Source organism: the organism of the source record quoted next, unplaced genomic scaffold, assembly GCF_019419815.1.
Source record: "Pyrus x bretschneideri cultivar Hongxiangsu unplaced genomic scaffold, Pyrus_bretschneideri_v1 Contig10, whole genome shotgun sequence".
Classification (NCBI taxonomy): Eukaryota; Viridiplantae; Streptophyta; class Magnoliopsida; order Rosales; family Rosaceae; genus Pyrus; species Pyrus x bretschneideri.
Genome location: NW_025999391.1, coordinates 5,241,218 through 5,268,533, shown reverse-complemented (window position 1 = coordinate 5,268,533; position 27,316 = coordinate 5,241,218). Strand labels below are relative to the sequence as shown.

Below are 27,316 nucleotides of genomic sequence, written 5' to 3'. Positions count from 1 at the left end.
TTCATCAATTGAACCAATGCGCAATTTGTCAACAACACGCAATTAGTTTAGAATTGGCATCCGAAATTGCTCCAAAAACCAATTTTACACGCTTTTATTGTTGTACAAATTGATTGAGGAGGTATATCTTCAGAAACTGTTTCAAGTTACAATGAAGATGTATAAATTAGATTTTACCATTTACATACAACAATTGCCGAGTTGCTCTTCTTCTGCTTCTTCTCGCTCTCATTCTGCACCTTCCGTCCTATTCCTATCTAGATAATAATGGTCAACTGATATAAGATGTTAAAAATAAGTTTCCCAGCAGTGAGAGTTAGAGGTCAGCAATCCAACTCTTCAACATGTAGCGGACGCGGCACTTATCTGGTTGCCTCACTATGTATATTTGATCTCCAATTTTATCGTCAGAGTCCTGGTTCCGGTACCATGTCCATAAAGCCCAAGTCTCATTCTTCACCTGCAAGTTATGCACATTGAATCCCACGGTTAGAATGTAATCCAGGTGGTTAAACTGGGCTGTCATTCTAGTATATACATTCTCTGCAGATTGCAGCCTAGACCTGTATGTTTGCTACACAAAACGCAACGAGGATATTCTAGTCGGTCACAGGATCTTCAAGAACTCAGGTCTTGAAAATCTCCCGCTCCATATAAACAAGTATCGTGCTGAGTGATTTGATCATGACGTTGCAATTGAACGATAAAAAGAATTTGAACTTCCTATTTACTGAGTGAAGAGATCTTGAATGGCTACTAGAAGTAAAGCAATATTATATAATGTGTGGTTTTTATATACTCATTGACTGTCATATTTCTTTCCATACTTTCAAGTTGTATCATATGTAGGGTCATACAAATTAAAGCATGGCAGTTATAGAAAATTGAATGCATTATTCAACTGCACTTTTCCCAAACAGAAACACCGAAAAAAAGGAGTACCTCAAGGATTCCATGGCCAAAGCTGCTTTCTCTGAAAGCACTGTAATCCGGTTGCCGATCCCAACAAAATTTACCTGCTGCTGGGCCAGAGGTAAAGTTATCTGCACAAAAGGCACCTGCACCTAGGTGTTCATCAGGAGTAGTTAATGGCTCTGGGCAATGACCAGGTTCATCAGCATGATGAACTGCCATCTTCTCTCGATTACCCCCGTCACCAACGGTGAGATAAACAGGACCACAGGGATCTAAGTTGTAATCATAAACTCGATTCGACCTCTCGTAGGCATGAACCTGTTGTTTTATTCAAGAAAACAGAACAACATTCAGTAACTTTAAAGCAAAAGGACATTTAGTTACAATGGGGAAAATTAATTCATCATTCATAGACACGAAGGACAACTTAATAAAAACATGCTTGGAACGAAACCAAATAGTAATGAGGTGAAACTAGTTTCAAGATAAGGTCATTACATTTAAAATAAGTTTGTTTTACATTTTAGTAACCTGGGAACCAATGACTGTTTAATTTCACATTAACTTTGTTTACACAAGCTAAAAACATAAAATGCAGTTTTTTTCTAGCTTTCTATCACTATCTGGTATAAATGAAAGACTCTATGGAAGGGCCCTTATACCACTTCTCACCAAAGTTTCTGACTATAAGAAAGAAACCTGTTACCCATCAAAGATTGTGGCAATAATGTCACTTACATGTCCATTGAACACTATATCGACGCCATAGGAGTACAGTAGCTCTTCCATTTCCATCCTCATACAATCTGCCTCCCTATAATGGGCCTCATAGGTACTATACCAGGGTGGATGCCAAGTAGCTACCAGCCATGGAGTTATGGATCTGTCCACATTAGCCAAATCTTGCTCCAGCCACTTGTATTGCTTCCCTGCAGGGACAGAAACAATAAACATACGCTTCATAAAGGAAAAGAAAATGCAAAAAAAGGGATGTTGAGGCAAAGCATAAGCTCAAGTTATGCACACTTTTATTACCTGATTTGCTAAAGTCAGTGTAGGCTCCAATCATTATAAAATGAATCCCCCCTGCATTAAATGAGTAGTAGAATGTGGACGAGGATCCACTTTCTTCAGATGGGAATGCAAACCGAGAGCTATAAGCCTCAAATGTCTTATTTTCAGCCTGTTCTTCTATTTCATGGTTCCCTTCAACCACCATTATTGGAACTTTGGAAACTAAACTCTGCATAAACCTACACAAATTACCCAGCAATGACAACATAAGAAAGCAAGTTCTATGCCATACTTTGCAGCAGCCACTGTGTGCAACAGAAATAAAGCAATATAAGTTTTTACCTTCCCCAGTAATCCCATCTAGGCTGATAGGTCTCATGTATCGGAGAGTTTGGAAATGAGCAAGAATAACAGTCGGATCCAGTTCCATTTGTCAGGTAGAGGTTTGCATATGTAACATCACCAATCAATAGAACAAGATCAGGGTTGTTACTTGTCAAGTGACTTATTGTGGTAGTTGTGTTGTAAGTAAGGCCAAGGTCTCCCACAACTGCTATTCTCTCTGGGTAGCTCCGAGGACCAGAAACTGGCATAGTCCTGAAATGGTGGATTTCACTCATTGCAGGTATAGAAGGATCCCCACATTGATAAAAATACACTGTATTCGGTTTCAACCCTACATCAAAACACGAATTAAATCACCAACTCATCAGAAGAACCACATTTCCATCACAACTTATGTTCGGGGAAGTTAAAAGTTCATTCATTTCAGTCACCCCCAACTTTGTAATTCTCCATTGATACTTTGAAGCAAACGAAGAAGCGAATAAAATCAAACCTGTGAGACGAACATGGTGGATGATTCCGGAAGTGTAATTTTGGAGGCCTTCAAAAGGGTAGAGCTGATTATAAACAAGAGAATATCCTGAGGCTTCATTTGTTGGTGGATACCTCAGCTCCGCATATTGAACAATGCTTTGCACACTTTTGGGGTCCAATGGCTTTATGTTGTCTCCAATCTGATACTCCCCTGCAATAACAATCCATGAAAAATCAAATCCAATAGGCCAAACCCAAAAAATGATAAAAATCCAATTCTCAATGGCAAAAAAGCTCAAGGCTTTAACTAATAAACCCGGGCCCTGTATGGGACTACTTCTATAGGAAGTACTTCTGCTCACAAGCGCTTTTATTAGAAAACCAACAACCCAGAAACTGCCTCTATCATCCAAAAACATTTCAAAATTTTATGTCAAATATCAACGGGAGCACTTTTAATTGCGCTTTCTTCCAGAAGCAGTTTCAAACAGACCCCAATTAACCAAAACCAAGCACTGAAAAATCCCAATTCTCAAATCCTAAAATTCCATTTGCATAAAAGCTCAACAATTTGTAGTCAAATGAGGATTTAGAAGGATTTTAAAAGATTTTAAAAGACTTTAGAATCATGGTGTAGTCAATTAGGATTTTCAAAAAGTCCATTCAAATACAGGGCAAGTCAATTAAAGGATTTTAGGTATTCAAATATTCATAGATTTTGAAGGATTTCATTCAATGAGAGATTTTGTAGGATTTCAGAATAGATGGTAAGCATAACAAAATCCTACCCCCACCCCTAGGATTTCTTTTCAACCCCTCGCTTTCTTTCTCTCTCTATCGACTTTGCAACTCGAGCTTTCCTTCTCGCTGTCCATTTTCTCTAAGAAACCCATCCTTCCATCCTTCCTTTTGGCGTCTCAACCACCCACCCCACCCCACCAAGATGACCTGAAAGAGGATTGTTTACTACAAAGACTTGGTATTGGACTTGTATTGCCACGCTCTTCGGATTTACTGTTCTCTTCAATCTTCTTTTAATGGCAGCACTGACCTACTTAGATCGAAAGTGAACAATTTTCAACTTTCATGCGGTATTGTTACCGTAATGCTCAAGTGCTGATTATAATTTTCAGCCCTAAGTGAAACTAAATTGAGAATGATGAAGACTGTCAAGGGAATAGGAAGCGACGATGTTTGTTTCTAAAAGATACTGATATGTAAGTCAGAAATTCTCAAGGAAATAATCAAGCCACATGAGGAATGGTTGTACCCTTCCAGCCCCTCCCTCACTCGCTTTCAACCATGTGAATTACTATGTGAATATGCTGACAAGAGAGTCTCAAAATCCATTCAAATCTTTAATCAAAGTCCATAAGAATCCATTCAAATCTTTAATCAAAATCCATAACAATCCTTTAAAATCCATTTGAAAGTTGTAAGGATTCTACAATCCTTTGAAATCTGACACTTAAAAAAGTCTTTTAAAATACTCTGAAATCCAAATTGACTACACCCCTAAACACCAACACCAAAATATATATATATATATACACACACATATTAATACCTGTTATCCAGGAGATCCAAACGGAGTCGTAATGGGCGGAGAGGGAGACGGAAATCTGCTCGGGCTCAAACCCTTTAACCCGGCGATGGACCCGGTGATCATCATCAGGCAAATCGACGGCGTTGCCGCGCAAGCTGGGATCAAATGCGACGGTGAGGGGCTCGAACGGGCCGTCCATGGTGGTCGGAATACGGGCCTCAACGGGCCAATAACAACCAACAACCACCGCAATCAAACAAGTTATCGCAGCAACTGCAGGAAGGGAGGAGCACGGAGAAAATGCCATTTCTGTCAGGGGAAAAGACGCATTGCTTTAGGTCTCATCCGCCTTCGGAGCGCGAAGATATATAGGGGAAGGTATAAAGAATATGGAATAATAAAGGAATATTTCTGGATTCTGATGGTGACGTGGAGGGGAGGCTTGCTTTTTTATACCGACTTATTCTGTCCCACGCAATCCCAGATGTTTTGGTTGGGACAATGGGGCGGCGGTTTTTAATTTGTGATGGGACACGTTGAGACGGGTTAAGTTGTCAAGGAAATTTTTATAGAGTTGCTTGGTTTGGACGGTTCTGGCCATGAATTGATTCAAAAGGAACTTTAATTCAAATGGGCTTGAACTGTGATATAGGGTTGGGCTTGAAGGTTGGTTATCAACATGGGCTGGAATTTATACTACTTTTCTTTTGTGTTGGGCTTAATTTGGTTACAATTTTTATTAACGATTTACACAAAAGATATTAATCACGTGTTTACGTAAAAGGAATGAAATAAGAGAAATAAGAATTGTAGTCATTCTAAGTGGTTCAACTGTTTATAAACACTTGGAGGATAAATATATATATATAAATAAGTACCACTAAAATGAGAAATCATACTCATTAAACTTCCAAAACTCGATTCTTAAGATTGAGATGATATTGGATTCTCCAAAATGAAGCCCATTAAAAATCCAACTTTTGTACCAATATATTTGATTAAATATTGTTAAATTATTTAATTAAATAACTATCTTTGTTGAAATTTATATTATGAGAATATGTGTAGCAAATAAAAATATTTATTAAAAAAAAAAAAAGGCAATTTAGTAACTAAGTTGGTTTCAATTCTGATTCATGTAAATAAGTAAACATCTTACATGTCATTTGCACCATTCATACTTTGATTCCGGGCAATTAAGTAAACAACTTTAACGGAAATTAAATTCTAATTCCACCTCATTCCAACTTCTTTTCAATTCAATTCTTCTCGTTTTGATTATGGATTAGTAAACAAGTCATAGAAGAGGAAAAAATCGCACATATACACATAATATTCGACAATGATGTAAGTGCTCTTAACAACTCGAGCTATATAAGGTTACGAAATGTACTAGCCAATCACCATTTAGTTAAATTTGGCTTACTTTGTCATAACTAGATTTTTAAGAGATATGCCAACATCAATGCATTTCCAATTGCAAAAGATTTCAGGTTGGATCTTACCTTGCATGCCTTTGAATCCAAGCCAGATCTCAAATCTAATGATAATTACTGGATGATAATTTTAAATCATATCCATGGACTGATAACTTTTTTTCATTGACTGGTTTTGGTCAAAGTTAGGCAAAATTCCACCCTCATTTCCAAAAATTCACAAAAGTATCTGCAAGCATGTGGGTGCCAAGTGCCGACCACTTCTCTTCTTTTTCTTCCTTTATCCTTCTTTGCGTTTTGGCTAATTAAGTAGAGCAATTAGCCCTAATTGTAAAGTTAATCACCTGAACGCTTTCAACCCTTTTAAGCATGTGAAGTTGATACAGCATACCACTGTGGTTGGATGCCTGCTTTCAAGGTTCAACTTTCAACAATGCTTTGCCTTTTCCCCTTCCCCTTCAAAGCCTGCCACAAGCAATCATGCTCTACCCTCTTTGTTTCAATTCCCCAAGGAGACCAAGTGAGATGTCTCCAAGGCCCTTGTAAGCGGGATGTATATCCCTACTATCGCTCGCATATCTCTCTTGACAAGGGGAGATAAATACACACAAAGAAATATACAGACGGGGATAGAAGAATCTCCGCCTGTATACACAAGGCATAAATACTATAGAAACCACAAAGAGAGGTTTAGTAGAAGTGAACATGCAAACCAGATAGGTTTAGGAGAAATGAACATGCAAACCAGATAAAGTCTACACTTTCATTTCATCTTAAATACACCTTTCAAATTCAGACATAAATCAAAATACACAATGTTATGCATATTATGTTCCCGAAAGGATTACCAAGGTTTTTGAGAAACCGAAATAAACTAGTACCTACTAGACTTTTGAGATTCTCAGCCATACAATGTATCGAACCGCTACTATTTGAGTTTTTGACAGCTAGAGACACTTGGAAACATAAACACTCTGCCGTGATTTATAATTTCCGAGAACAACTCCAAAAGAAAAAAAAAAAAAGAAGTTAACTTCTGTACCTGACTGCCCTAGAATATTACAGGAAAAATTCATCCCAAAAGATAGGGAAAACAGAAGGGCAGCGAGAAGGGAAGTTTGGAGTACCACTTCTCTACACTGCCTCCTAGCCTTTGGTTCTCATAATTGTAATGCTGCCTTTCCCTCCTTCGGTGCGGATTTTAGTTTTTCCAACGACAGGCTTCCCTGAAAAGGCCGAAGTAGGGTAAGCAGCAGGGTCTTCCTGTTTTTGCTTTGATTTTGAAGGTGGTGGAGTGCGGATCCGCTGGTTTATGTCCTTCAGAGTTACATCTCCATGTGCACCAGAGGGTTTAATGAAGGCAAATGGATATGCCACAGAAGTAGCCAACTTAGTGGGAGTCCGAATGTAAGACTTCCTACCTATGCATACAAACAGAGAACCTAGAGGATTGAATTTTCATTTCAATAGTTTAAGAGCATAGTTTGTGATGATCCAGGCAAAGAATCCTGGTATGTGTGTGTGGATGGGTGGGTGGGGGTGTAGAGAGAGAGAGAGAGAGAGAGCATTTCTATAAGTAGGATAACTTTGAGGAAGGACAGGAAGCTGATAAAGAGAACATTGGATATAGGAAACAAAAAATGTCATGAACATGACAATACCTTTAAAAATAACATTTTGAGGTGTTCGGGTAATTCGTTGTTGAACCACATTCACTTCATGCTCAGGTCGGAGGTCACATAACTCTGCACCAGAAAATTGAACTTGTATACTTAGAATTAATTGAGGGATAAGGTTATAAAGGAACAAAGGCAAAAGTACAAATATAATGAAAAGAACCAAATGTAATTTACTTGTAACGTCAAGCTGAACATCCGATGCCCCAGAGAAATTCCTGAGTATCAAATACTAAAGCAATCAGATTATTGTAAATTATTAAATGATTTTACAAAAAAAAAAAAATATATATATATATATATATATAGAGCTTCCAGAAGCATACAACTCATCAGGGCTGAAATGCATATCGGTATTGTTGAAGCATTCAGCAATCCACTCATCAGGTGACTGATCAAGGCCTTCAAAGCAAGATGCAGATGAATTTCCTAACATAAATAATATGATTATCAGAAATCCTAGGTGTAAATGTTTAAGTAAATTTAGGAAGACATATTTTGGAAGAGACAAACCTGCAAACCCTGATACCCATTGCGATGCTTCAGAAAAAGCCTCTTCAATTGAATCCAACCTCTCCTAAATATAAAGCACAAAAATTAGTCTACGAAAAATACATGGCACATGTAATATGCTGTCTATGTATTGAAATCTTGTCTCCAAGGAAAAACTTAAGTTCCAAGTCTTCCAATTTCTGACTTCCAGGGCAAAAAAATACAACTTGAAATTCCCTTATCAACGCAAAACCCAAAGCTAGACTACTAGAGAAACTGTACCCCTGTAACATATGCAGCACACCAATTTGACATGCCTACTTCAAATGGGTGGCAAATATAATGCAAAAGCCATCTTTCTACTGAACACCCAAATCACCATTACAATGCAGTAGCATTGGGATAGAAAAGAATATGTACCGTGCCACAAATTGAATAGCAGTTTGGCACGCAGCCTAAGAACAATACAAAGTTCCCAATAGATGTGATAATTCGGACAAGAAAGCACATACATTTGTATTCAAGAATGAAGATGACAACTCGTCACATGAAAGGGAAGGATCTAAATCTTGAGTGTCAAATTGTAGCATCCTGCGCCTCTTTATTTGAGAGGACTGTTCTTCTGGTTCTGGTTCCTTGGTCCTATCATCTGAAATCCACTTCTTTGATATTAAAAAACATAAAAACGCAGTGTTTCTGAATTGCAGATACACGAAAAGCAAGAAAATGCCAAAGAACAATGAGGAGGGAAAATAACAAGCCCAACCTTTGAAGTTAACATGATATGCCAAATCTCCACAAGCCTTAACTGGTGTTGTTTCATCATCGAACATGTAGGAAATATCTTCTTCGTTCTGTGGCACTCCCTTCCACATGCATTCAGACATGTCTGCTCAAAAAGAATAGTACCAAGCAAGAAATCACTAACTTCATCCTTGTATAACAATATTATTAACAAATTACGAACTGCCGTGAGAACATACCATGGTTGGAGTCCTTTTGGGTACGCTGATTATTCCTTCTCCAATTCCAGTGCCCACTATCATCATTTCACACAGCAGAAAGGAAATTAAAATGATGTCAGAAATAAGTACTAATATACTTCAGGTAACTGAAATGAAAACCACAAAACTGCAACCATCTCAAAAATGAGCCACAGTGGACATTTACACAATGTACATGATACGCTCAGGCTCCAAGGCTGCATATGCAGCATATTTAGTTAATTTCTTCCAGAATTTACATTTTGAATCTTTTCTTATTTTTCAATCTCTCTTGGCGCTGGTGGGTTCAACATAGTTGGAATGAAACAAATCAGTAACTAAAAGATCAATGTAACCAACGAAGCTGCCAATAAAAAACAAGCAGAATGGAATTGTACCCACACAATAAGCAGCATAACCTACAAGTAAAACCAAACAAATGTATCTTTCCCCAAGTGAGAAAAAGACCGTAAATTTGAAAAAAAGACTACTAAACAAACAAATGATCCACTTCTAGGATGCTAAACATGTACCGATAGAGGGATGCTTATGTAATAAGGATCTGGAAGTATAAAGACGAAGAGATATACTAGCAGAATCTGATAATCCGCATTTGGGGATTTTGCTTTAAGCCATACAGTACAAAAAAATAAAGCTAAAAGCATAAAACAATGACCCACCAAGTAAAATCAGAGAGCCCACATCATCCTCATATCAGCCATAAAGTCCCAAATAAATCATAATTCTCTCCAAATAATTAAAAACCCAATCTGAAAAATTGAAGCAAACCCAATTCACAGAACCATCATCCAATCCCCCAAATCGAAATCCCCGTCTACATTGCCACAACAATCCCAAAACCCACAAAAAAAAAAAAAATCAACACTTTAATCACATGAAAACCCACATCCGAAAGAACCCAGAAGCCAAAACGACAGAAAGAAGGGGTATTTATATTTACTTGTCATTATTGTAATCCATCTATGGAGCAGCAACAGCAACAGTAGCAGAAGCAGCAGCTCAACCGTCGTCGCCCAAATGCCAGACCCTCTTTGCTTTCTCTCCACACACACACACTCTCTCTCTCTTCAACTTCTCTCACCAAAAGTAGCCGTTAAAGAGAGACCGATTTGCCGAGTATATATATTTGCATTATTCACTCTCTGTGACTGCTTGAGATGCGTGATTTCTGTCTGGGGAGACGAAGTAAAAAGCGGCCAAGCTTCTCCCTCTAGAGACTGTTTTTCTCTCTCCTCCTCCTCTCTCTCTTGTACATGGAAGTTTTTGATATATAGACATGGAAATATCACAGAGCACGCTTTTAATCTAGTGGACCCGCCAAGTCCGTTACTCGTGGGATTAGCCTTCCTAAATATTTATTTTCAGTTTTTTTCTTAATTTGCCTCATTGACTACTACTTTTGAGTCTTTGTTTTAAATTATTATGGTCATCCGCCCCTGAGATTTGGTTTAACGGTTGATGACTAAGCCACATTTATGCAGTAGTCGAATACATGTGATCGAGATTCGTTTTTTTGTTGCGTCGGCTTATGAATTTCGTACCATAATAAGCATGTAGGTTTGTTAGGTTGTTATATCACGCGTCGCTTTGAACGTACGTCGGATAACTAATCTTTATGATAAAATGATTACTTAGTAATCAAAATCATGTGACTGTGACTCGTATTTTTTTTATTTATCTACTTATGGATTTCATACCATAATAAATTTGTAGATTTATTAGGTTTTTCATCAACGCACCTCTAACACCAAATGCAACATACGACGATAAATCTAAAAGGAGAAAATGTACTTTACTTGGGTTGTTATGAATAATGGGCCTGTAACTCTGTAAGTGCGGTTGAATTTCATTATCAAATACAAATATCTTTTATCGTGATATGAAATAAAAATAATCAAAACTCTTATGGTAGAAATTATAGTCATAAAAGCTTTTCCTAAATTTTTAACCACCTAATAATGTAATTCATGGTGGACCCAGATATAAACATAAAGCACATTTGCACCCTAATTTTTGGGATTATTTGGGTGTCTTGAGAATTATTCTTTCATTATATATCATGTAAGTACAATGGCACGAAGCTTCACACTTGTTGTCCTTATTGTGTGTCTAACTTTTCACTTCGTCCTTGCAGTTTATTTCATCTTTGATATAATTTTGAAGTTCATTTTACGGATTTTGATTCGCGCCTTATGTCGTTTTAACCGTAAAAATATTCAAAACAGTTTAATGGTCAATCTAAACATAAGTTACTTTCATTGTTTACAGTCAAAAGCAAGTTAACGATCAATCGACAATTAAAAGATACAAAGTCTTATTTTTTTAAGAGAATTATTTTGTGGAAGTTGATTGGTTAGTCTGTCTATAAAATGAGCATATTGTTGATATGTCATTCGTAATAGATCTAATTATTGTTGCAAACAAATCACGAGTTGGTGGTTTAGTGGTAAATAACGGATTGAGATGCTTCCTTTAAACTAAAAACTAGTAAACTCGCTGATGGTGTGGACGCCAGACTTGTGGCCAAGGGGAGGCTGGAATGCCTCATTGAGTATTCCCGACCCTCGAAAGAGGTGGATAACCGTGGCTTACTGCTAGTTGTCCCCCTTTTTAAAAGAAAAAAAAATCATTGTTGCAAACAAAATGCACTGGTGTTTTATCGATACATTTTTGACAATATCCTACAAGGTTACGTTTTTAACGCATTGTGTTCTTTAATGGACGTCCTACACAAAAAATTTAGGGTCTTTTTGGTACTTTCTTTGAATCCAACTTTTTAAACTCAAAAACAATTTTCAAGTTTTAGGCCTTAAAAACTTGTTTGGTATGACTATTTTAAAAAATTGAACACAAGACTAACTCAAAAATATAGTCTATTATTTAAAAAAAAAAACAAAAAGTGAGTTTTTAGAGTTTTTAAACAAACTCACTCATTTCTTTTCTCTCCCTCGTCCCCTCTCATTTCAAATCTATCTCTCTCTTTTCTTCTTTCTATCTTCCCTTTCTCTTTTTTTTTAAACCTCTTTGGTCTCTCCTACAATCCGCTTTCTTCATTTTCTCGGTTCTTTCTCTCACTCTTCTTCCTCTCTATCTTTTCTGATCCTCTCTTTTCTTTCTCTTTCCTCCAATCATGTCTTACTTTCTTTCCTCCTCTCTCATTTTTCTCCATCGACCCTCTCTTTTTGGATCTCTTTGTCTAGTTTAAGTTGTAAGATTTAAAATTTTTAAATCGCATACCAAACAATTTTTTAAGTCTTAAAGAAAATTGTTTTCAAGAAAAGTTTTAGGAAATGATAAAAATTTTCAAATAAGATACCAAACAAACTCTTATAGTTTGCTGATAGCTTGATACTTTCTTTATACCTTTTTTTTGTTGGGTTGGGGGTTGGAAAAAGAAGGCCCAAAATAGTAAAGGACCCATGACTGTAGAAAAAGCTCGTTTAGGATTCAGGAGGCCCAAAGTCACAACTAAGCAGAAGAAGAAGAACTCGTACAAACAGATCTACCCGCCGAGACTTCGTCACTGAAACCCGAATCTTAAACGACGAATAAACCAGAGGAAAAAGATTTAACGCAGTTGCTGTAGCCTGTATCTCTCTGTGCCTTTCGACACCGCTTGGTAGAGAAGCAAACAGTAAACCCATTTCCTTTCACCAGCTAAACCAGAGAGATCCGAATTCATACCGGTCACTCGGATCCAGCAAAAATGAATATATTCAGATTAGCGGGCGACATGACCCACCTGGCCAGCGTCCTCGTCTTGCTCCTCAAGATCCACACTATCAAATCGTGCGCCGGTAGTACCGCCATTTCCCATCTTTTCTCTCTCTGCATATTCATTTTGTAATTGAAATGCTTTGCAAGTAATGTTTATTCGAGTTTAGCTGCATTTAAATTCTGTTTTGAATTGAACCCAGTTGAGATTTGAGGTTTTAATTCATTTAATCTTGTATTACATTGTATTTAATCATGTATTTAAGCTTTCGAAGTTTGATTTTTGCTGAAAATAGCATTTGGGTTCTGAGTTATAACTTGTATAATCCAGCTTACAGTAGAAAAATTCCAAAATGTTGGGGTTTTTTTATCTATTGATAATTGAGAATGAGGGATAAAGTTGAAATTTTCTTGGCATTGAGTATTTGGGTTATAGGGGATTGGTTTGCTCTTGCATTTTTTGCAATCCGAAATATTCAGAAATGGCTCTCTTTCGGGTCGTTTGTTTGGTTAGTAGTACTGCAAGCATTGTTTTCTGATGTGTTTCGTTGTGTCCAGGTATTTCTTTGAAGACTCAAGAACTTTATGCCATTGTTTTTGCTACTCGCTACCTGGACATTTTCACCGACTTTATATCTCTGTATAATACCTTCATGAAGTTGATATTCTTGGGGAGCTCATTTTCAATTGTTTGGTACATTAGGGAGCACAAGATTGTTCGCAGATCTTATGATAAAGACCAAGACACCTTCCGCCATGTGTTTCTTTTGCTGCCATGTGTGTTCTTAGCCCTAATAATCAATGAGAAATTCACCGTCAAGGAGGTCCCTTTGCATATTCTTTCAGTTGCTGTTTATTCATATTTGGTGCCTGTCACTGCTAAGCACTAATTCAAACTTTTTGGCTGGCTTTGCATCTTTTGGTTTAATCCTACTTAATTTCCTTTTATGCTCTTTGATAATGTGGATCAGGTCTTGTGGACATTTTCGTTATATTTAGAAGCTGTTGCTATACTTCCTCAGCTTGTGCTGTTGCAGAGAACGAGAAACATTGACAATTTGACAGGCCAATATGTGTTACTTCTTGGGTATATATTTTCAAAACAAACTTTTGATTTGTCATACCATATCAGATTTTTAGTTTCTTTCATTTCCTAATGCATAGCGGCGCAAATTGGCTCATCTTCTTAGCTAAAGATTCTTTCTATAAGTTAATTTCCTTTTCTTTTGTCTTTTGTGATATTTGGCATAGAAATATCCTCTGCTACAGTACCATTTGAAACTGTTTCTAATGCGACATGTTACCTACAAGATTTTATCTATGCTGATAGCGTCTTATGATATATTGTTTTGGTGCTTGAATTGATGTGCTTAAATACTTCTGCAGTGCATACCGAGCTTTATACATTCTCAACTGGATTTACCGCTACTTTACCGAACCACACTATGTTTATTGGATACGTATGACTCTCTCTCTCTCTCTCTCTCTGTGTGGGATTGTATTGATGCCCTTTGTTGTGCATGTGTTCTCGTATGCATTCACTTGCATATTTTATGTTTCCATTATTTTGTAAAGATAGAGGTATTAGGTAGAGATGTTGTGATGTGATGCTCGCGTATTGTGCTTGATGATATGCTCCGTGGAGGCAGAACTATGAAATATAATGTCGTGTAATATCTGCACGAATGTAGGCATCATTTGATGTTAGTTGCTGGTGAATCCATTTTCTGCTTTTTAAAGCAAATGATTATCTTGTGGAGTTTGCGTCAAAGAACTATAAATATACAGGACAAGCATACATGCCACATTCATGTATTGAATTATTGCTTATATGAATAACGTTCAATTTCTATACTTGTACAGTTGTACTTTAGACTTAAATTTCTCGTTGTATTCATTTCAAATTAGGGCGATTAATAGACCTATTGCTTTAATAAGTAGTGCCTCTATATCCTGTGAATTATCTGTTAAAATTACGGCTTAGACCAATATGTGCATATGTGTTACTTATATTAGCAACTGTTTACTCTTTAATTCCAAAGCACTTGGTCCCAACTTGTTTCTTCTACTTTTGTATGGTGTATCGAATTCTCAGAATGTAAACTTAATTTTGTTCATCTGTGAATTTCGATAATTTTCTTGTTTTTAATGTGGGGAGTGTTATTTTGAGCATAAGCCTTCACATTCTGAGTTCCTATACCACTCATTGAAACCGAAGTTTAGCTCATCAGCATCTTCCTGGAAGATTTGCCCTTTCTTGTTTGGGTACACTTTTCCTTTCCACCATAAACTATATGATTATGTTCCTTGGCCGTTGCAGCGTGGATTTCCGGGCTTGTTCAAACACTGCTGTATGCCGACTTCTTCTACTATTATTTCCACAGGTAAATACTCTTAGATGTTACAAAAATGTGTTTACATTACGGTAATAGTTTGCATTCATCTGAGCCTTCCCTCTTATATATTTGTATAATCATGATCTGCAGCTGGAAAAACAACAAAAAGCTCCAGTTACCGGCTTGAGTTCTCAGCCACCCCTTACGCAGGCTTAGTTTTTCATCCATTTCCTTATGCAAAAGGATCACATACGTTGCTCGGGAAATGCTCATTATCATCGGACTTTCAAAACTCTGTATATTTTTTCCGTCTTACATGGTTTCTCAAAGCAACTGTTTTCGGTATCTAGGAACGTATACTTCTCAGAATATAATGTTTTCTGAATCATAATATATTATACTTCTCAGAATGTCTTATGCTTTGAATCATGATATTCAATCGTTAACTCTTATTTGTGAACATTTTGAAGACTTTGTTTAACACATTAACTCTCGATCTCGCCCTCGAGAAAACGTTTATTTCAAATATTCATCTCATCACAACTTCATCATATTTACTACCAACAAACAGAAACTTAAAGACTTAATAATTTTCTACAAAATATAGAAGATATAAGAAAAAAAGGGTTTCAACAACTTTCATGATCACCCCCCAGTTTGGTGCAGCATGGCATCAATCTCATCGCCATCTTCCATCTCGAGCTAAAAAAACACCAAAAGAAAGGAAAATATGAGCTGCAAACTCAATTAAAAGTAAACGAATACTGAGTTCAGATTGAGAAACTGCTCAATATCTAACCTCCTCTGGAGTCTGCTCCGGCCGGAGTCTCCGGCCATCGAACAAGAAGGCAACCGAGTTCAGGTCCACTGACTGCCGATCACAGTAGGCAGTCATGAGCTTCTTCAGCTGGGTCGTATGTTTAATTCTAAAAAACACTTCATTACCATCCTATAAATTTAACAATAGTAGGAAGAATTATTGTCAAAATTAGCAAATTAATCTTCAAAAATCACTAACAAGTAACAATCATGAAAATATTCACATGCGAACATGTGAATATGGAGAAGAACTTACCTACAACGGCATGTAACCATCGCGATATTCCAAGTAAATGACTAACGCATGACAATGCGTGATTAACTTGAGATATTGATGCAATGACATCCCATTATAGGTAACTTCCTTCTGTGAATATGCTGTATGTTGTATGTATACCTGCCCTTTGACTTTGAGGTTAATGTGGGCAGCAGACTGATCCAGGGGTTTCTTCTCTGCCTCCCGCCCACCACCACTTCCACTGCCACCTCCACCTGTTGCTGACATCATCCTACAATGCGGCTCTCTCTCCCTCTCTCTCTCACCCCTAAATTACTCTTTGGCACACAGACACAAAACCCTCTGATGCTCCAAACTTAAAGAGCAGGGGCGGAGTTGCTATGCGTAATATAAACGCTACATAAGCGAAGAGAGAGAGAGAGAGAGAGACGGAATCGTTGTTTGTAGCTGTAAAGGGTAAAAAGCTGTGTGATGTGGAATCACAATTGCCGGCTGAAATCTATTGAGAGGGAATCCGACGGGTGAGATTGCGCATGTGTAGGACTTTTGCAGTAGGATTGGATTCAAGAGTCATTTTCATGCTTTTTCGTCCCTCTTTATGGAGAATGGTGATGTGTACTTTCCATTAAACAGAAGTTTTGGGAAGTTCTGATTGGATTTGATTCTTTGTAAATCTCATTCATTTATCTTTACTAATTAATAAAACACTTATTGCCAATTAAAATTGAGTAAATTATACTTTCATACTTCAAATTTGGGATCTATTTTAATTCATTACAACATCTTTAAAACATTTCACTTTCATACTTAAGTACTATTTTATTTCAAAATAATATATCTGTTACATTTTCCATCTATTAATGCATTAAATGCTAACGTGGCTGCAAAATGTCTGCCACGTGGCAAATAAAATAATTTTTTAAAAATTTTCTCAAACAAAAAATTGAAACCCATTTCTGCAAGGAGAAGAGGAAGAAGAAAAGGGAGGAAGAAAGGAAAAAAAAAAATTGTCCATCTCCAACCCACCTCCCCACCCCACCCCAACCCGCACGCGCGGGGGCAACCCAGAAGAAGAAGAAAAGGGTTTCAAATTCCCAGAACCCCCCTCCCCCCAGCAACCCTCCTTCCGCCTCCCCTACCCCCCGCGACCCTTCTCTCGTCCCCCTTCCCCCAGCCCGGCGACCCTCCTCCCGTCCCCCCACCCACCCCGACCCATCTCCCCACCCACCCAGACCCATCTCCCTTACTCCCTCTTCTTCTTCTTCTTCTTCTTCTTCTTGCAGATGTGGGTTGTTTTTTTTTTTTGAAAAAATTCAGGTTTTTTAAAATTATTCTATTTGTCACGTGCAGACATTTGGCAGCCATGTGACATATATGTGGCAGCCACGTGAGCATTTAACGGATCAGTGGATGAAAAATGTAACAGATGTATTATTTTGAAATAAAATAGTACTTAAGGTATGAAAGTGAAATGTTTTGAAGATGTAAGAAATTGAAATAGACCTCAAACCTGATGTATGAAAGTGTAATTTATCCATTAAAATTTTATAAAATTACCAGTTTAACTTTCTAATTAAAACAGAACATGAATAAGAAAAATGGGAAAGAAATGTAATTTCACACAACCAAACTTTGCGTTTTTTCTTTCAAAACCTCACATACATGTAATTCTAACATATCTCTAATTAATTATAAATAAATAAATAAAATAAAATAAAACTTCTCACTCTCACATTCTCTATCACTTTTTTCCTCTCTCCTTCTATTTTAAAAATTAAAATTAAAAATTTTCTTACACATTTTGTGTGTCTATATGCTAATTAAGTATAAAGTCAACCAAACTATGATTGTGCGGGTTGGTTTTGAAGAAATTCTCCCGTGCACGCCTAAAACATTTAATGTCGGGCCAAACCCTGTATAGTGGATAGAAGTAGAACCATGAGGAATTGGGTGAGCTTGAAATCTAGGGAGTGTTGGTTCACATAGAATGTTTTTGTGTCTCAGGCAAATGTATGAGGCGATATGGCAACTTGCACCTCAAAAATTTCTTGCTAGAGTATTTTTTGGACAAGATTAAACTATATGGATGATTGTTTAGAGATCGTATCTTGATGGATGAAATTACTGAAATTTTTAATTAGCTTTTGGCCCGACCCTAATTAATTGGATTGTTTTGATACACATTACCCAACTTAAATTTGCTTTTTTCTTATTTATCAATTTATCACTTGAACATCCGGTTGTCACATTACTACCTTTTTTTTTTTCCCAACACATTAATACCCTTCTTTAAACCGAATAACCTTTTCCTTTGGACTGTCACTTTGTATTTCACATTCTTTTTTTATTATTAAGCCATTCTTTTGTTTTCATGTTTTTGAAGTTTGAAATTTGTTCGCAAACTCTGAAATGGGGTGTGTTTCTTTCAGCACTTGAATTCTAATTAGTGGATAGCCTTTCAGCTTGGACGTGCAACTAGTTTAACTAGACACACACACACACACACACACACACATATATATATATATATATATTACACATGGGAATTGTTATTGGCACTTCAAAAATTTCATTCTACACTCCAAACTTTCTATATTTGAAAAGAAAAATACACTTGTGAGAAGTGTAGAATGAGATTTTTGGAGTGCTAATAACACTTTCCATTACACATATTTATATATATGTAATATATGTGTAAGGAATTGAATTCTCTGTGAAGATGCGGAGTACCAACGGTAAGACCCTATGGACTTCTATTGTAGTTTCGCACTGACAACCTTGATTAAATGTGTAGGATAGGTGGTAAGTGGGGATACACAACAAATCCTGTACTAATAATGTAATAACTCCAACCATCCAATTGTTGAATCAAGTGATCTATATATATTACTGTCAACTTAATGTTATTATGTTTGACTCTAAGCTCCAAATAATGCATATATGCCTCATCATCTTTGTAAATAAAAACTTCGACAGCTGCTAAATTTGCAAACACATATATTTGTTCACTACTACAAAAGGGTCTTAATTGTGTCGGTGGCTAGTGTCGTTTTTATAAAACATAGTGGCGCTTAAGACATTACGACACCTACTTTACATGGTGTCGGAATCATTGTCGCTTATAACCAACATAAACTATTAATGTTGCTTATAACCGACATAGATTTTAATATTTTTTTAATAGTGGTGTCACTTTTAACTGACATAATTTCAGCGTCGGTTAAAAGAAGACTGGTGTCACTTTTTTTCGACACTAATGATAGTTTTTAAATATTTTCAAAGCCAGTGTCGGTTGTAGTCGACATGAGTTTTAATTTTTATTAAATATTTTGAAACCCGGTGTCGTTTGTAATCGACATAAAGTTAGCGTCGGTTAAAAGAAGATTGGTGTCGCTTATACCCGACACTAGAGAAAGTTTTTAAATATTTTCAAAGCCTGTGTCGCTTGTAGCCGACATAGATTTAAATTTTTTTAAAATATTTTGAAACCCAGTGCGGTTGTAGGCGACAGATTGGTGGCCTTTATATATCCTCTAGAATAGGCCTGGCAAATGGGTCGTGTCTATCGTATTCGTGTAACACCTGTTATCTTAATGGGTCGTGTCGTGTCACCCGTTACGACCCATTAAAAAAAATTCTTAAATTTGCACATACCACACATTGCCAAATAAATATTACTTCAAAACAGTAAAACACATTTGTCGTTTAAGTACTACATCTACACTCGAAAATAAGAGGCTAATAAACAAACATCCATACACTACTAGTCTATTACAAAATATTAAATGTGCAAGGACATGCAAAATGAAAGAGTTTTTGTTTTCAAGGTTGTGAAGCCTTTCTCAAAAGTTTAAACCTTGCCAATGGAACTCAAAGCTTGCATGTTATTCCGTCTACAAAATCCTCAATTTTCATCGATCATCATGATATAAGAATTTGTGGTATCCACTTGTGTAAATATTTTAAATTGATGATCAAATTAGTTCATTGTATTCAAATAGGATCAAAGAGTGTAGCTGTAAAAAAATCATCAAAATATGAGTTAAAATAACCGTTAAATCGTGATTTTTGTTTATAACCGTCGAAAAGTTTTGTCTCGTTACTTGATCTCTGAATGTTTGTTTTTTGAAATTTTTGGTGTATGCGATCTCGAAGTATATACAAATATATTTGACGGTTAGATCGTTGAAACTAATTTCGTAGAATGCGTTTGCCATCAAAACAATAGATTCACTAACACTTAAGAGTTTATTCATACTTTCATTAAGTATTAACATAAGATTTTGTGGTATCCACTAGTGTAAATATTTTAAATTGAAGATTGAGTTCATTCATTGTATTCATATAGGGTCAAGGAGTGTAGCTGTAAAAAATCATCAAAATCAGAGTTAAAATAACCGTTAAATCGTGATTTTTTGTTGATAACCGTTGAAAAGTTTTGTTCCGTTACTTAATCTCTGAATGTTTTTTTTTTTTTTTTTTTTGCAATTTTTGGCATATGCGATCTCGAAGTATATACAAATAAGTTTGACGGTTGGATCATTGAAATTAGTTTCGTAGAATGCATATCCCATCAAAACGATAGATTCACTAACACTTAGACTTTATTTATACTTTCATCAATTATAACATAAGATTTTGTGGTATCTTCTAATGTAAATATTTTAAATTGAATATCGAATTCATTCATTGTATTTATATAGGATCAAGGAGTGTAGCTATAAAAAATAATCAAAATCGGAATTAAAATAACCGTTAAATCGTGATTTTACATTTTATAACCGTCGAAAAGTTTTGTCCCATTACTTGATCTCTGAATGTTTTTTTTTTTTTTTTTTTTTTTTTTGCAATTTTTGGCGTATGCGATCTTGAAGCATATACAAACAAGTTTGACGGTTGGATCATTTTGAAGATGTGCATGTTGACGAAATCCAATTCAAAGAGGAAGAAGTCGAAGGTGGTCCATTTTTAATTTATTATGGTTATTAGTTTCAGTTTTTTGTTTTGTAGTCTAACTAGTATGATGCCCAAATTGAAAATTGTTTTTTGGTCCTTGGTTTTTAATTCTTTTTTTCTGTATTGATAAGGAACAACTCAACGAGGACGGGGACCCTCAATTCCCAACTGGAAGGAACAACCTTGTTCTTTTGATGTGTCTGGAAAATGCATTAGTGAAAATTCTAGTGCTTTTTCAAAACATGTAGCGGCGGAGATTAGAGATTATAGAAATATTCCGTTGGTGAGAGATTGGTGCATGATCAAGGAAGACCACAAGGAAGCTGGAATAGAATAAAGGTATAAATATTTTTTGTTACTTGAAGAAAGTATAATAAGTCAATGTTTATAGTAATAATTAATTTGCTTGATTTTTTTGGTGAGTATAGGAAACTATTATTTTTCAAGAAGATGATATGGCGAAAAAAAAAAAAAAACATTATACTGATAAACCGGTCGAGGAGCACGAGAACACACCTCCTAATGTGGATCCTCGACAGTGGGCTGATTGCTGCAAAAAATAAGCATAATAGGCGGTTGAAAACAATGAACCACACAACTGGTGCAAAATAATTCTTCCAGAAGATCATCCAGGAGTTCAGTAGTAGTGTTGATGACTGAGAACAATGAATTGAGAAGGAATGATGAAGCTAATGCTAAACGGTTGGCGGACCCTGAGGAAGATTTATTATTATTTTTTATTTTTAATATATCTAGTGTCACTTATCAGCGACGTCATCACCTTTGCCAGTTTTAACGAGATGTTAGGTAATGTCGGTTGGAAGCAACAGTAACTGTGATATTTTAATTGTTTATTTGTTACTTAATGTCGGATTGGAGCGATGCCTTTGTTCCTTTCTATGTCGCTTATAAGCGACATTAGTACCTATATGTTAGTTTTAAGCGACGCCTTTGTTCCTTTTTATTTTATATTACTTTACTTTATGGTGGCGGATTAAGGGGCCTAAGCGATGTAAATACCCTTTTTGTGACGGTAGCATTGGTGTCGGTTTCTCTATCCGACATTGCACGATTTAATGTCGGATTTTTACCAATAATTTGATAGTAAGTAGTGTTTCTTGTCATTTTTACTCTCACAGTAATATCCCCTTTTGTAGTAGTGGTTTGTTAAAAACGATAAATATAAAAACGTACGCCTGCCAGTGCCACCTGTGGTTGTGGATGCTTCTGTTTTGTGTGATCGCCTGCAGCCTCCCTCTTCTCTTTGACATGGTTGGTCTAGGTGTCTCTAGTTAACCCTAATTATATATTCTACGGCATATGTTAATTAAACATAATTAACATCGACTGGAGCTAGAAAATTTTATCTCCAATCTAAATTAAACATTTCAAAAGCTTGTTATGAAATAAGAGGCCACACATTGCAAATATCGATCGAAGCTCTTAAACAATCTGTTTTATTACAAATAAAACTATATAGAGTTTTCATTAGAGCTTGTATGAAACAGAACCCTAGCTAGCTAGCAACTTCTTTAATATCTTTGCTTAATTACAACATTTTTCTTGATCAGTATTCATGATAACCTGGTATTCTCTGCTATTTTTGCTAGTACTAGTTGTACTAGTTGTTAGAAAGCATGATGTAGGCGAAGCAGCTGAGGACGACGTTAGTTTTGACCAAAACTACGTCGTCAGATATGGAAATGATCATTTCTTGAAACTAAACCAAGGAAGAGATGTTCAGCTTTCTTTGGACCAAACTACAGGTTCTAATTCTATCTAATTTCCTCACACTTAGGGTAAATATTATCTCCTTTTTCATGGTTGGGTAATTGTAATCTTATGTATCATATTAATGCATGCTAGGATCTGGATTTAATTCCAAGAACGGATATGGTTCGGGTTTCTTTGAAATGAAGCTGAAATTGCCATCAAGCCATTCTCCTGGAGTTGTCACAACATTTTATGTAAGCATATCGTATGACGTTACCTTTTGAAGGTGATTGGAAATCAAACAAACTTTGCAAGTTGCCCACCAACTACCCCCTAGCTAGGGTTTAATATCAAAGTTCCTTAATTTGTTGCATGCATAAAACTATGCATTAACTTCTTGCATGCATTATTTTGACGATTAACTTCACATCCAGATAATAAGCCTGGAAACCATGACGAGCTAGACTTCGAGTTCTTGGGTACCGATCGATGGGCCAAATTATACCTTACAAACAAATATTTTTGCAAATGACAATGGGGAGAGAGAGCAGAGGCTTCATCTTTGGTTTGATCCCACCGAGGATTTTCATAATTATGGAATCCTATGGAACTATAGCCAAGTAGTGTAAGCAAACTCAGAAACTACAAAAGACTGTAGCTTTCTTTATTGTTCCTTAATTGTTATATCTTAATGTATATTCTTTGTTTACTTTTTCGGAAAATAGATAGCGTAATAAGAGTAAACACTAAAACGCGCATGCTAGATTTATTAATTTGTTGACCGACATTTTAAAAGATGTGAAATTTACATATAGTTTGTGAAGCATGTTAATAAGTGAGAGATGTGGTATGATTAGTTTTATTGATATAGTTCGTACATGCTTTTATTCTAGGTTTTTTGTGGATAACATCCCAATTAGAGTGTTCAAGAACAATACAATGTTGGGAGCAAGGTACCCTGAACTGAAGATGTTTGTGGAAGGAAGCATATGGAATGGAGAATCTTGGGCATCAAATGGCAGAAAAGTAAATTGGTCTCAGTCACCTTTCCAAGCACATTATCAAAAATTTAATATAAATGGATGCCAATTTGGAGCCAAATGCTCTTCTCAATCCCATAACTATTGGTGGAACGACAAAGATTATTTGGATCTGACCGCAGAGCAGCAAAGATCTTATGAGAATGTGACTCAGAAATATCTGTTTTATGATTATTGTTCTCTCAGAAGAGAAAAATTCAAGGAATGCCAAGTGAAATAATTAAGCTGTAAATTGTCTATCTTTTTATTTTCAATATTATTCTAGTGTGTAATACTGGCTACAAATTCAATTCAATACAATAAAAATATGATCTAATCCGAATTCGATACTTATTTAATATTAAAATTATTAGAGAAAAATTCATATTCTTGTTTGCAATATTCTTATGGCGGCCAATGTGAATACAAAAGTGGTAAACAATGCATATAATTATTATGACTGCTCATTGTAAGCTTAGTTCACTGTCCTATTTCATAGTGTAGATAATAAGTATTAAAGATAAAATTAACATTTTACTAATTAATGAGAGATGACCATTCTATGACTAGCTTGCTGCATAAGTTGTGGTACTCAAATATATTCCCCTTTTTACCTTTTGGCAATTTTCTTTCATTTAGGTTTCTACCTAGACATAGAGCTTTAAGGGATCGAAGTAATTTCAACGCCAGTCTAAAAAAGCTACCTTTCACATTATCTATATTCCTTTTGTTCATACCAGGGAGAGTGAACCAACACCTACTACACGGTATTCTTCCCATTTAACTTAGCCATCAAAATTAGTGGTTTTGAGATTTAAGATTGAATGACGCATTGAATTAAAAATAAATAAAAAGGTGAAAATGAAAAGTCATTCAATCGTAGCTGATGACGCTTTGCTGCAACAGAAGTCACAGACTCCAGATTAGATTGTTGGGATTAATTTGTTTTTAGCAAAATATACCAAAAGATAATCAACTCCAAATCAGACGGTCCAAAAGTTAGAATGAGTTATATTCCTGGCACACTAAAAGATCTCTTCAAAAGTTGAAATGAGAAGTGGGGCCATGGCCTTTTAGCCTAGTAACACCAATAGGTGAAGTCAAAAGCATGCAAGTAACAAGTAACAAAGTTGGTGAAGGCTCTCGATCATGATATATGACTCACACTCGTTTTTGGGTTTTTTGTGTTGTTAGGAAAAACTTCAACGCCTCAAATCATCATCTATATATATATATTGCTTGCACCACCATAACCACACAGGCACCAGAACAACCTAAAATCTGATAGCAATCTCCCTCTACAGGTTTAGCTTATAACTAATGGCTTTTTCAGTGATCTCTGTGTTTTTATTTCTACTTGGTGGGATATTTGCAGCTGAAAATGATGACATTGCTTTCGATAAAAATTATGAGTTCATATGGGGAAATGATCACATATTGTCTCTGAATCAAGGGAGCGAACTCCAGCTTACGTTGGATAATCGTTCCGGTTATCATCTTCATCTTCTTATTTTTGTTAGATGTGCTAATGATATTTCATGATTAACTATCTTTTAATATTTGCATTTTGATAGTTGTGATGATTATCACGTTTCTTTCTATCAAGTAAATGGCATGTGCCCTATAGGTATATATATCGACCTGTGTGACATAATTTGGTCTCTATTTTGCATGATTTTTTGAAAAATATGTCCAACAAACCATAGATGTTATGGAATGTACTTCTAGGAAATTAGAAAACATATGAGATGACCAAGGATTTTGTAAGTCTTCTTACTTGTGAGTCTTTCATGCTATAAAAAACATATATATAAAAGAGCTGGTAACAAAAAAAGAAAAAAGAAAAAAAGCAATTAGTGTTTTCGATTAGTTACGTTTGGCTTTATGAGCTCTTTCCTCTTTTCTAATATTTGAATAGCTACTTGGTCATTGCAGGGTGTAAATTTGCTTCGTACCTAAACTACAGTTCTGGGTTCTTCCATATGAGGATGAAGATACCAGAGAACAATAATACTGCAGGAGTTGTCACAAGTTTTTATGTGAGATATATTTTTCCATAATTCTCTTTATAATAATATAGATTTGTTTTCTTTTTTTTTAATGTATCCTCTTGTTGCCATGGAATCTAATTTTCTTAAATTAATATGCATACCTATGTTTATGCATACACACATGCAGCTAATGTCAAAGGCTAGCGCTAGTCAGCATGATGAACTGGACTTTGAGTTCTTGGGTAACATAGAAGGCCAGCAAATCACATTGCAAACAAATGTGTTTGTAAATGGTGTGGGGAACAGAGAGCAAAGGATTAACCTATGGTTTGACCCAGCAGGAAATTTCCACGATTACAAAATTTTTTGGAACCCTCATCATGTTGTGTAAGAATCAATCTCCCATCTCTCCAATACCATGAAATATATCGTTCTCTTGTTAGACTATTCTTCACTTATCGATCATGTAAACTTGAGGTCCAAATTTACAGTCTCCTCTTTATTTGCAGATTTTTCATCGATGACACCCCAATTAGGGTTTTCAATAATTACACAAACTATGGAGTTCCGTACCCGACGCAGCCAATGCGAATCGAAGCAGCCTTGTGGACTGCAGATTGGGCAACTTTCGGGCATAAGATAAATTGGACTTACGCACCATTTGTAGCTCACTACCAAGGATTTGACATAAGTGGGTGCTCAGCACAGAACTCCGATGTTGAAGAATGTTATAGCTCCAATCATTGGTGGAACAACATGGAGTATTGGAACCTAAATTCTACCCAACAGAAGGCATACGAGAATGTGAGAAAGAAATACATGAACTACGACTACTGTGATGACAAGGCTAAGTACCCTTCCGGGCTTCCCCGAGAGTGCGTTATTCAGAAAAATGGTCAGCTACATAATGGTCAGAAATATTAGAATACAAATAAACAAGGGAAACAATTTACCAAAAGAATAAAGGGAGAAATAATACTTTTAATAAAGTACCAATTGGTGCTGTAATTATCTCAGATGAAATTTATTGGTATTTTCTGAAGAACATTTGCATTGTACTTGTTAAATAGGATGGTTAGAAATTTTTATATGTATGTGATGCATGACTAATTGACTAATTAATTAATTTTATCATACTTAGGCCGCTATGCCATTGCAATTTGATGACTTGAATAACAAAGTACATTCATCTGCTGAACATGAATTACAGAGAGCTAGTTTTTTGTTGAAACAAAAAGCCTTCTTTTATCAGTTTTTTAATTTGTCTTCTATTGTTTTTCTTTATTTATTTATTTATTTTTTTACAAATGATCAACGGGATAATTAAGTATCCTTGTAACTATCCATATCGTTTGTCAAAAGAGTTTAAGACAAACATGCGCAAACTAGTTTTTTCTTTTTTATTTTTTTTTATTTTTAACAGAACACAAACTAGTTAACTAAGGAAGGATTAGGCTTTTTGTTCAGATATGGTGTAAGGATTACTATGCCTCTTATGATTACGAATATATTTCTCTATTTATTGTCTCAGAAATGAGACTTCAAGGAATGCCAAGTAAAATGGTTCAGTTGTTAATGTGGGGTTAGTAACCTTTATAGCCTAATTACAACAGTAGGACAGCCAAAAC

The 27,316-nt window shown here is 35.9% G+C and overlaps 6 protein-coding genes across 8 annotated transcripts; 3 read left to right on the top strand and 3 right to left on the bottom strand.

Moving 5' to 3' along the window:
• Positions 1–66: 66 nt before the first annotated feature.
• On the bottom strand, positions 67–4,616 carry LOC103960987 (purple acid phosphatase 15). The gene is made up of 7 exons (XM_009373493.3): positions 4,316–4,616; positions 2,768–2,959; positions 2,272–2,605; positions 1,951–2,168; positions 1,654–1,844; positions 943–1,233; positions 67–460 (listed from the first exon to the last, which is right to left on the bottom strand). Exons 1-7 carry the CDS (start codon positions 4,599–4,601, stop codon positions 317–319), a joined length of 1,656 nt encoding a protein of 551 aa, XP_009371768.2. The 5' UTR covers positions 4,602–4,616; the 3' UTR covers positions 67–316.
• Positions 4,617–6,468: 1,852 nt separating this feature from the next.
• On the bottom strand, positions 6,469–10,171 carry LOC103960997 (protein XRI1). 3 transcript variants are annotated; one of them, XM_048566923.1, is made up of 9 exons: positions 9,843–10,169; positions 8,882–8,937; positions 8,665–8,787; positions 8,411–8,547; positions 7,920–7,983; positions 7,733–7,808; positions 7,584–7,624; positions 7,392–7,475; positions 6,469–7,151 (listed from the first exon to the last, which is right to left on the bottom strand). In XM_048566923.1, exons 1-9 carry the CDS (start codon positions 9,860–9,862, stop codon positions 6,877–6,879), a joined length of 876 nt encoding a protein of 291 aa, XP_048422880.1. In that variant the 5' UTR covers positions 9,863–10,169; the 3' UTR covers positions 6,469–6,876. The 3 variants fall into 3 exon arrangements, with proteins under 3 accessions (XP_048422880.1, XP_009371779.2, XP_048422869.1); XM_009373504.3 differs by having other exon boundaries at positions 7,733–7,835; positions 9,843–10,168; XM_048566912.1 differs by having other exon boundaries at positions 7,392–7,624; positions 7,733–7,835; positions 9,843–10,171.
• Positions 10,172–12,406: 2,235 nt separating this feature from the next.
• On the top strand, positions 12,407–15,362 carry LOC103961013 (ER lumen protein-retaining receptor). Its single transcript, XM_009373518.3, has 6 exons — positions 12,407–12,699; positions 13,175–13,440; positions 13,588–13,703; positions 14,003–14,076; positions 14,937–15,000; positions 15,103–15,362. Exons 1-6 carry the CDS (start codon positions 12,609–12,611, stop codon positions 15,137–15,139), a joined length of 648 nt encoding a protein of 215 aa, XP_009371793.2. The 5' UTR covers positions 12,407–12,608; the 3' UTR covers positions 15,140–15,362.
• Positions 15,363–15,424: 62 nt separating this feature from the next.
• LOC103961023 (small ubiquitin-related modifier 1) lies at positions 15,425–16,411 on the bottom strand. Its single transcript, XM_009373530.2, has 3 exons — positions 16,169–16,411; positions 15,752–15,901; positions 15,425–15,654 (listed from the first exon to the last, which is right to left on the bottom strand). Exons 1-3 carry the CDS (start codon positions 16,277–16,279, stop codon positions 15,598–15,600), a joined length of 318 nt encoding a protein of 105 aa, XP_009371805.2. The 5' UTR covers positions 16,280–16,411; the 3' UTR covers positions 15,425–15,597.
• A 6,130-nt stretch (positions 16,412–22,541) lies between these two features.
• On the top strand, positions 22,542–23,938 carry LOC103961689 (putative xyloglucan endotransglucosylase/hydrolase protein 1). The gene is given in 5 exon segments (XM_048591195.1): positions 22,542–22,731; positions 22,832–22,936; positions 23,113–23,165; positions 23,167–23,303; positions 23,572–23,938. Coding segments are annotated over 5 exon segments (852 nt in total).
• Positions 23,939–24,912: 974 nt separating this feature from the next.
• On the top strand, positions 24,913–26,824 carry LOC103961695 (xyloglucan endotransglucosylase/hydrolase protein 2-like). Its single transcript, XM_009374284.2, has 4 exons — positions 24,913–25,186; positions 25,633–25,736; positions 25,876–26,075; positions 26,198–26,824. Exons 1-4 carry the CDS (start codon positions 25,018–25,020, stop codon positions 26,610–26,612), a joined length of 888 nt encoding a protein of 295 aa, XP_009372559.2. The 5' UTR covers positions 24,913–25,017; the 3' UTR covers positions 26,613–26,824.
• The last annotated feature ends 492 nt before the right edge of the window (positions 26,825–27,316 follow it).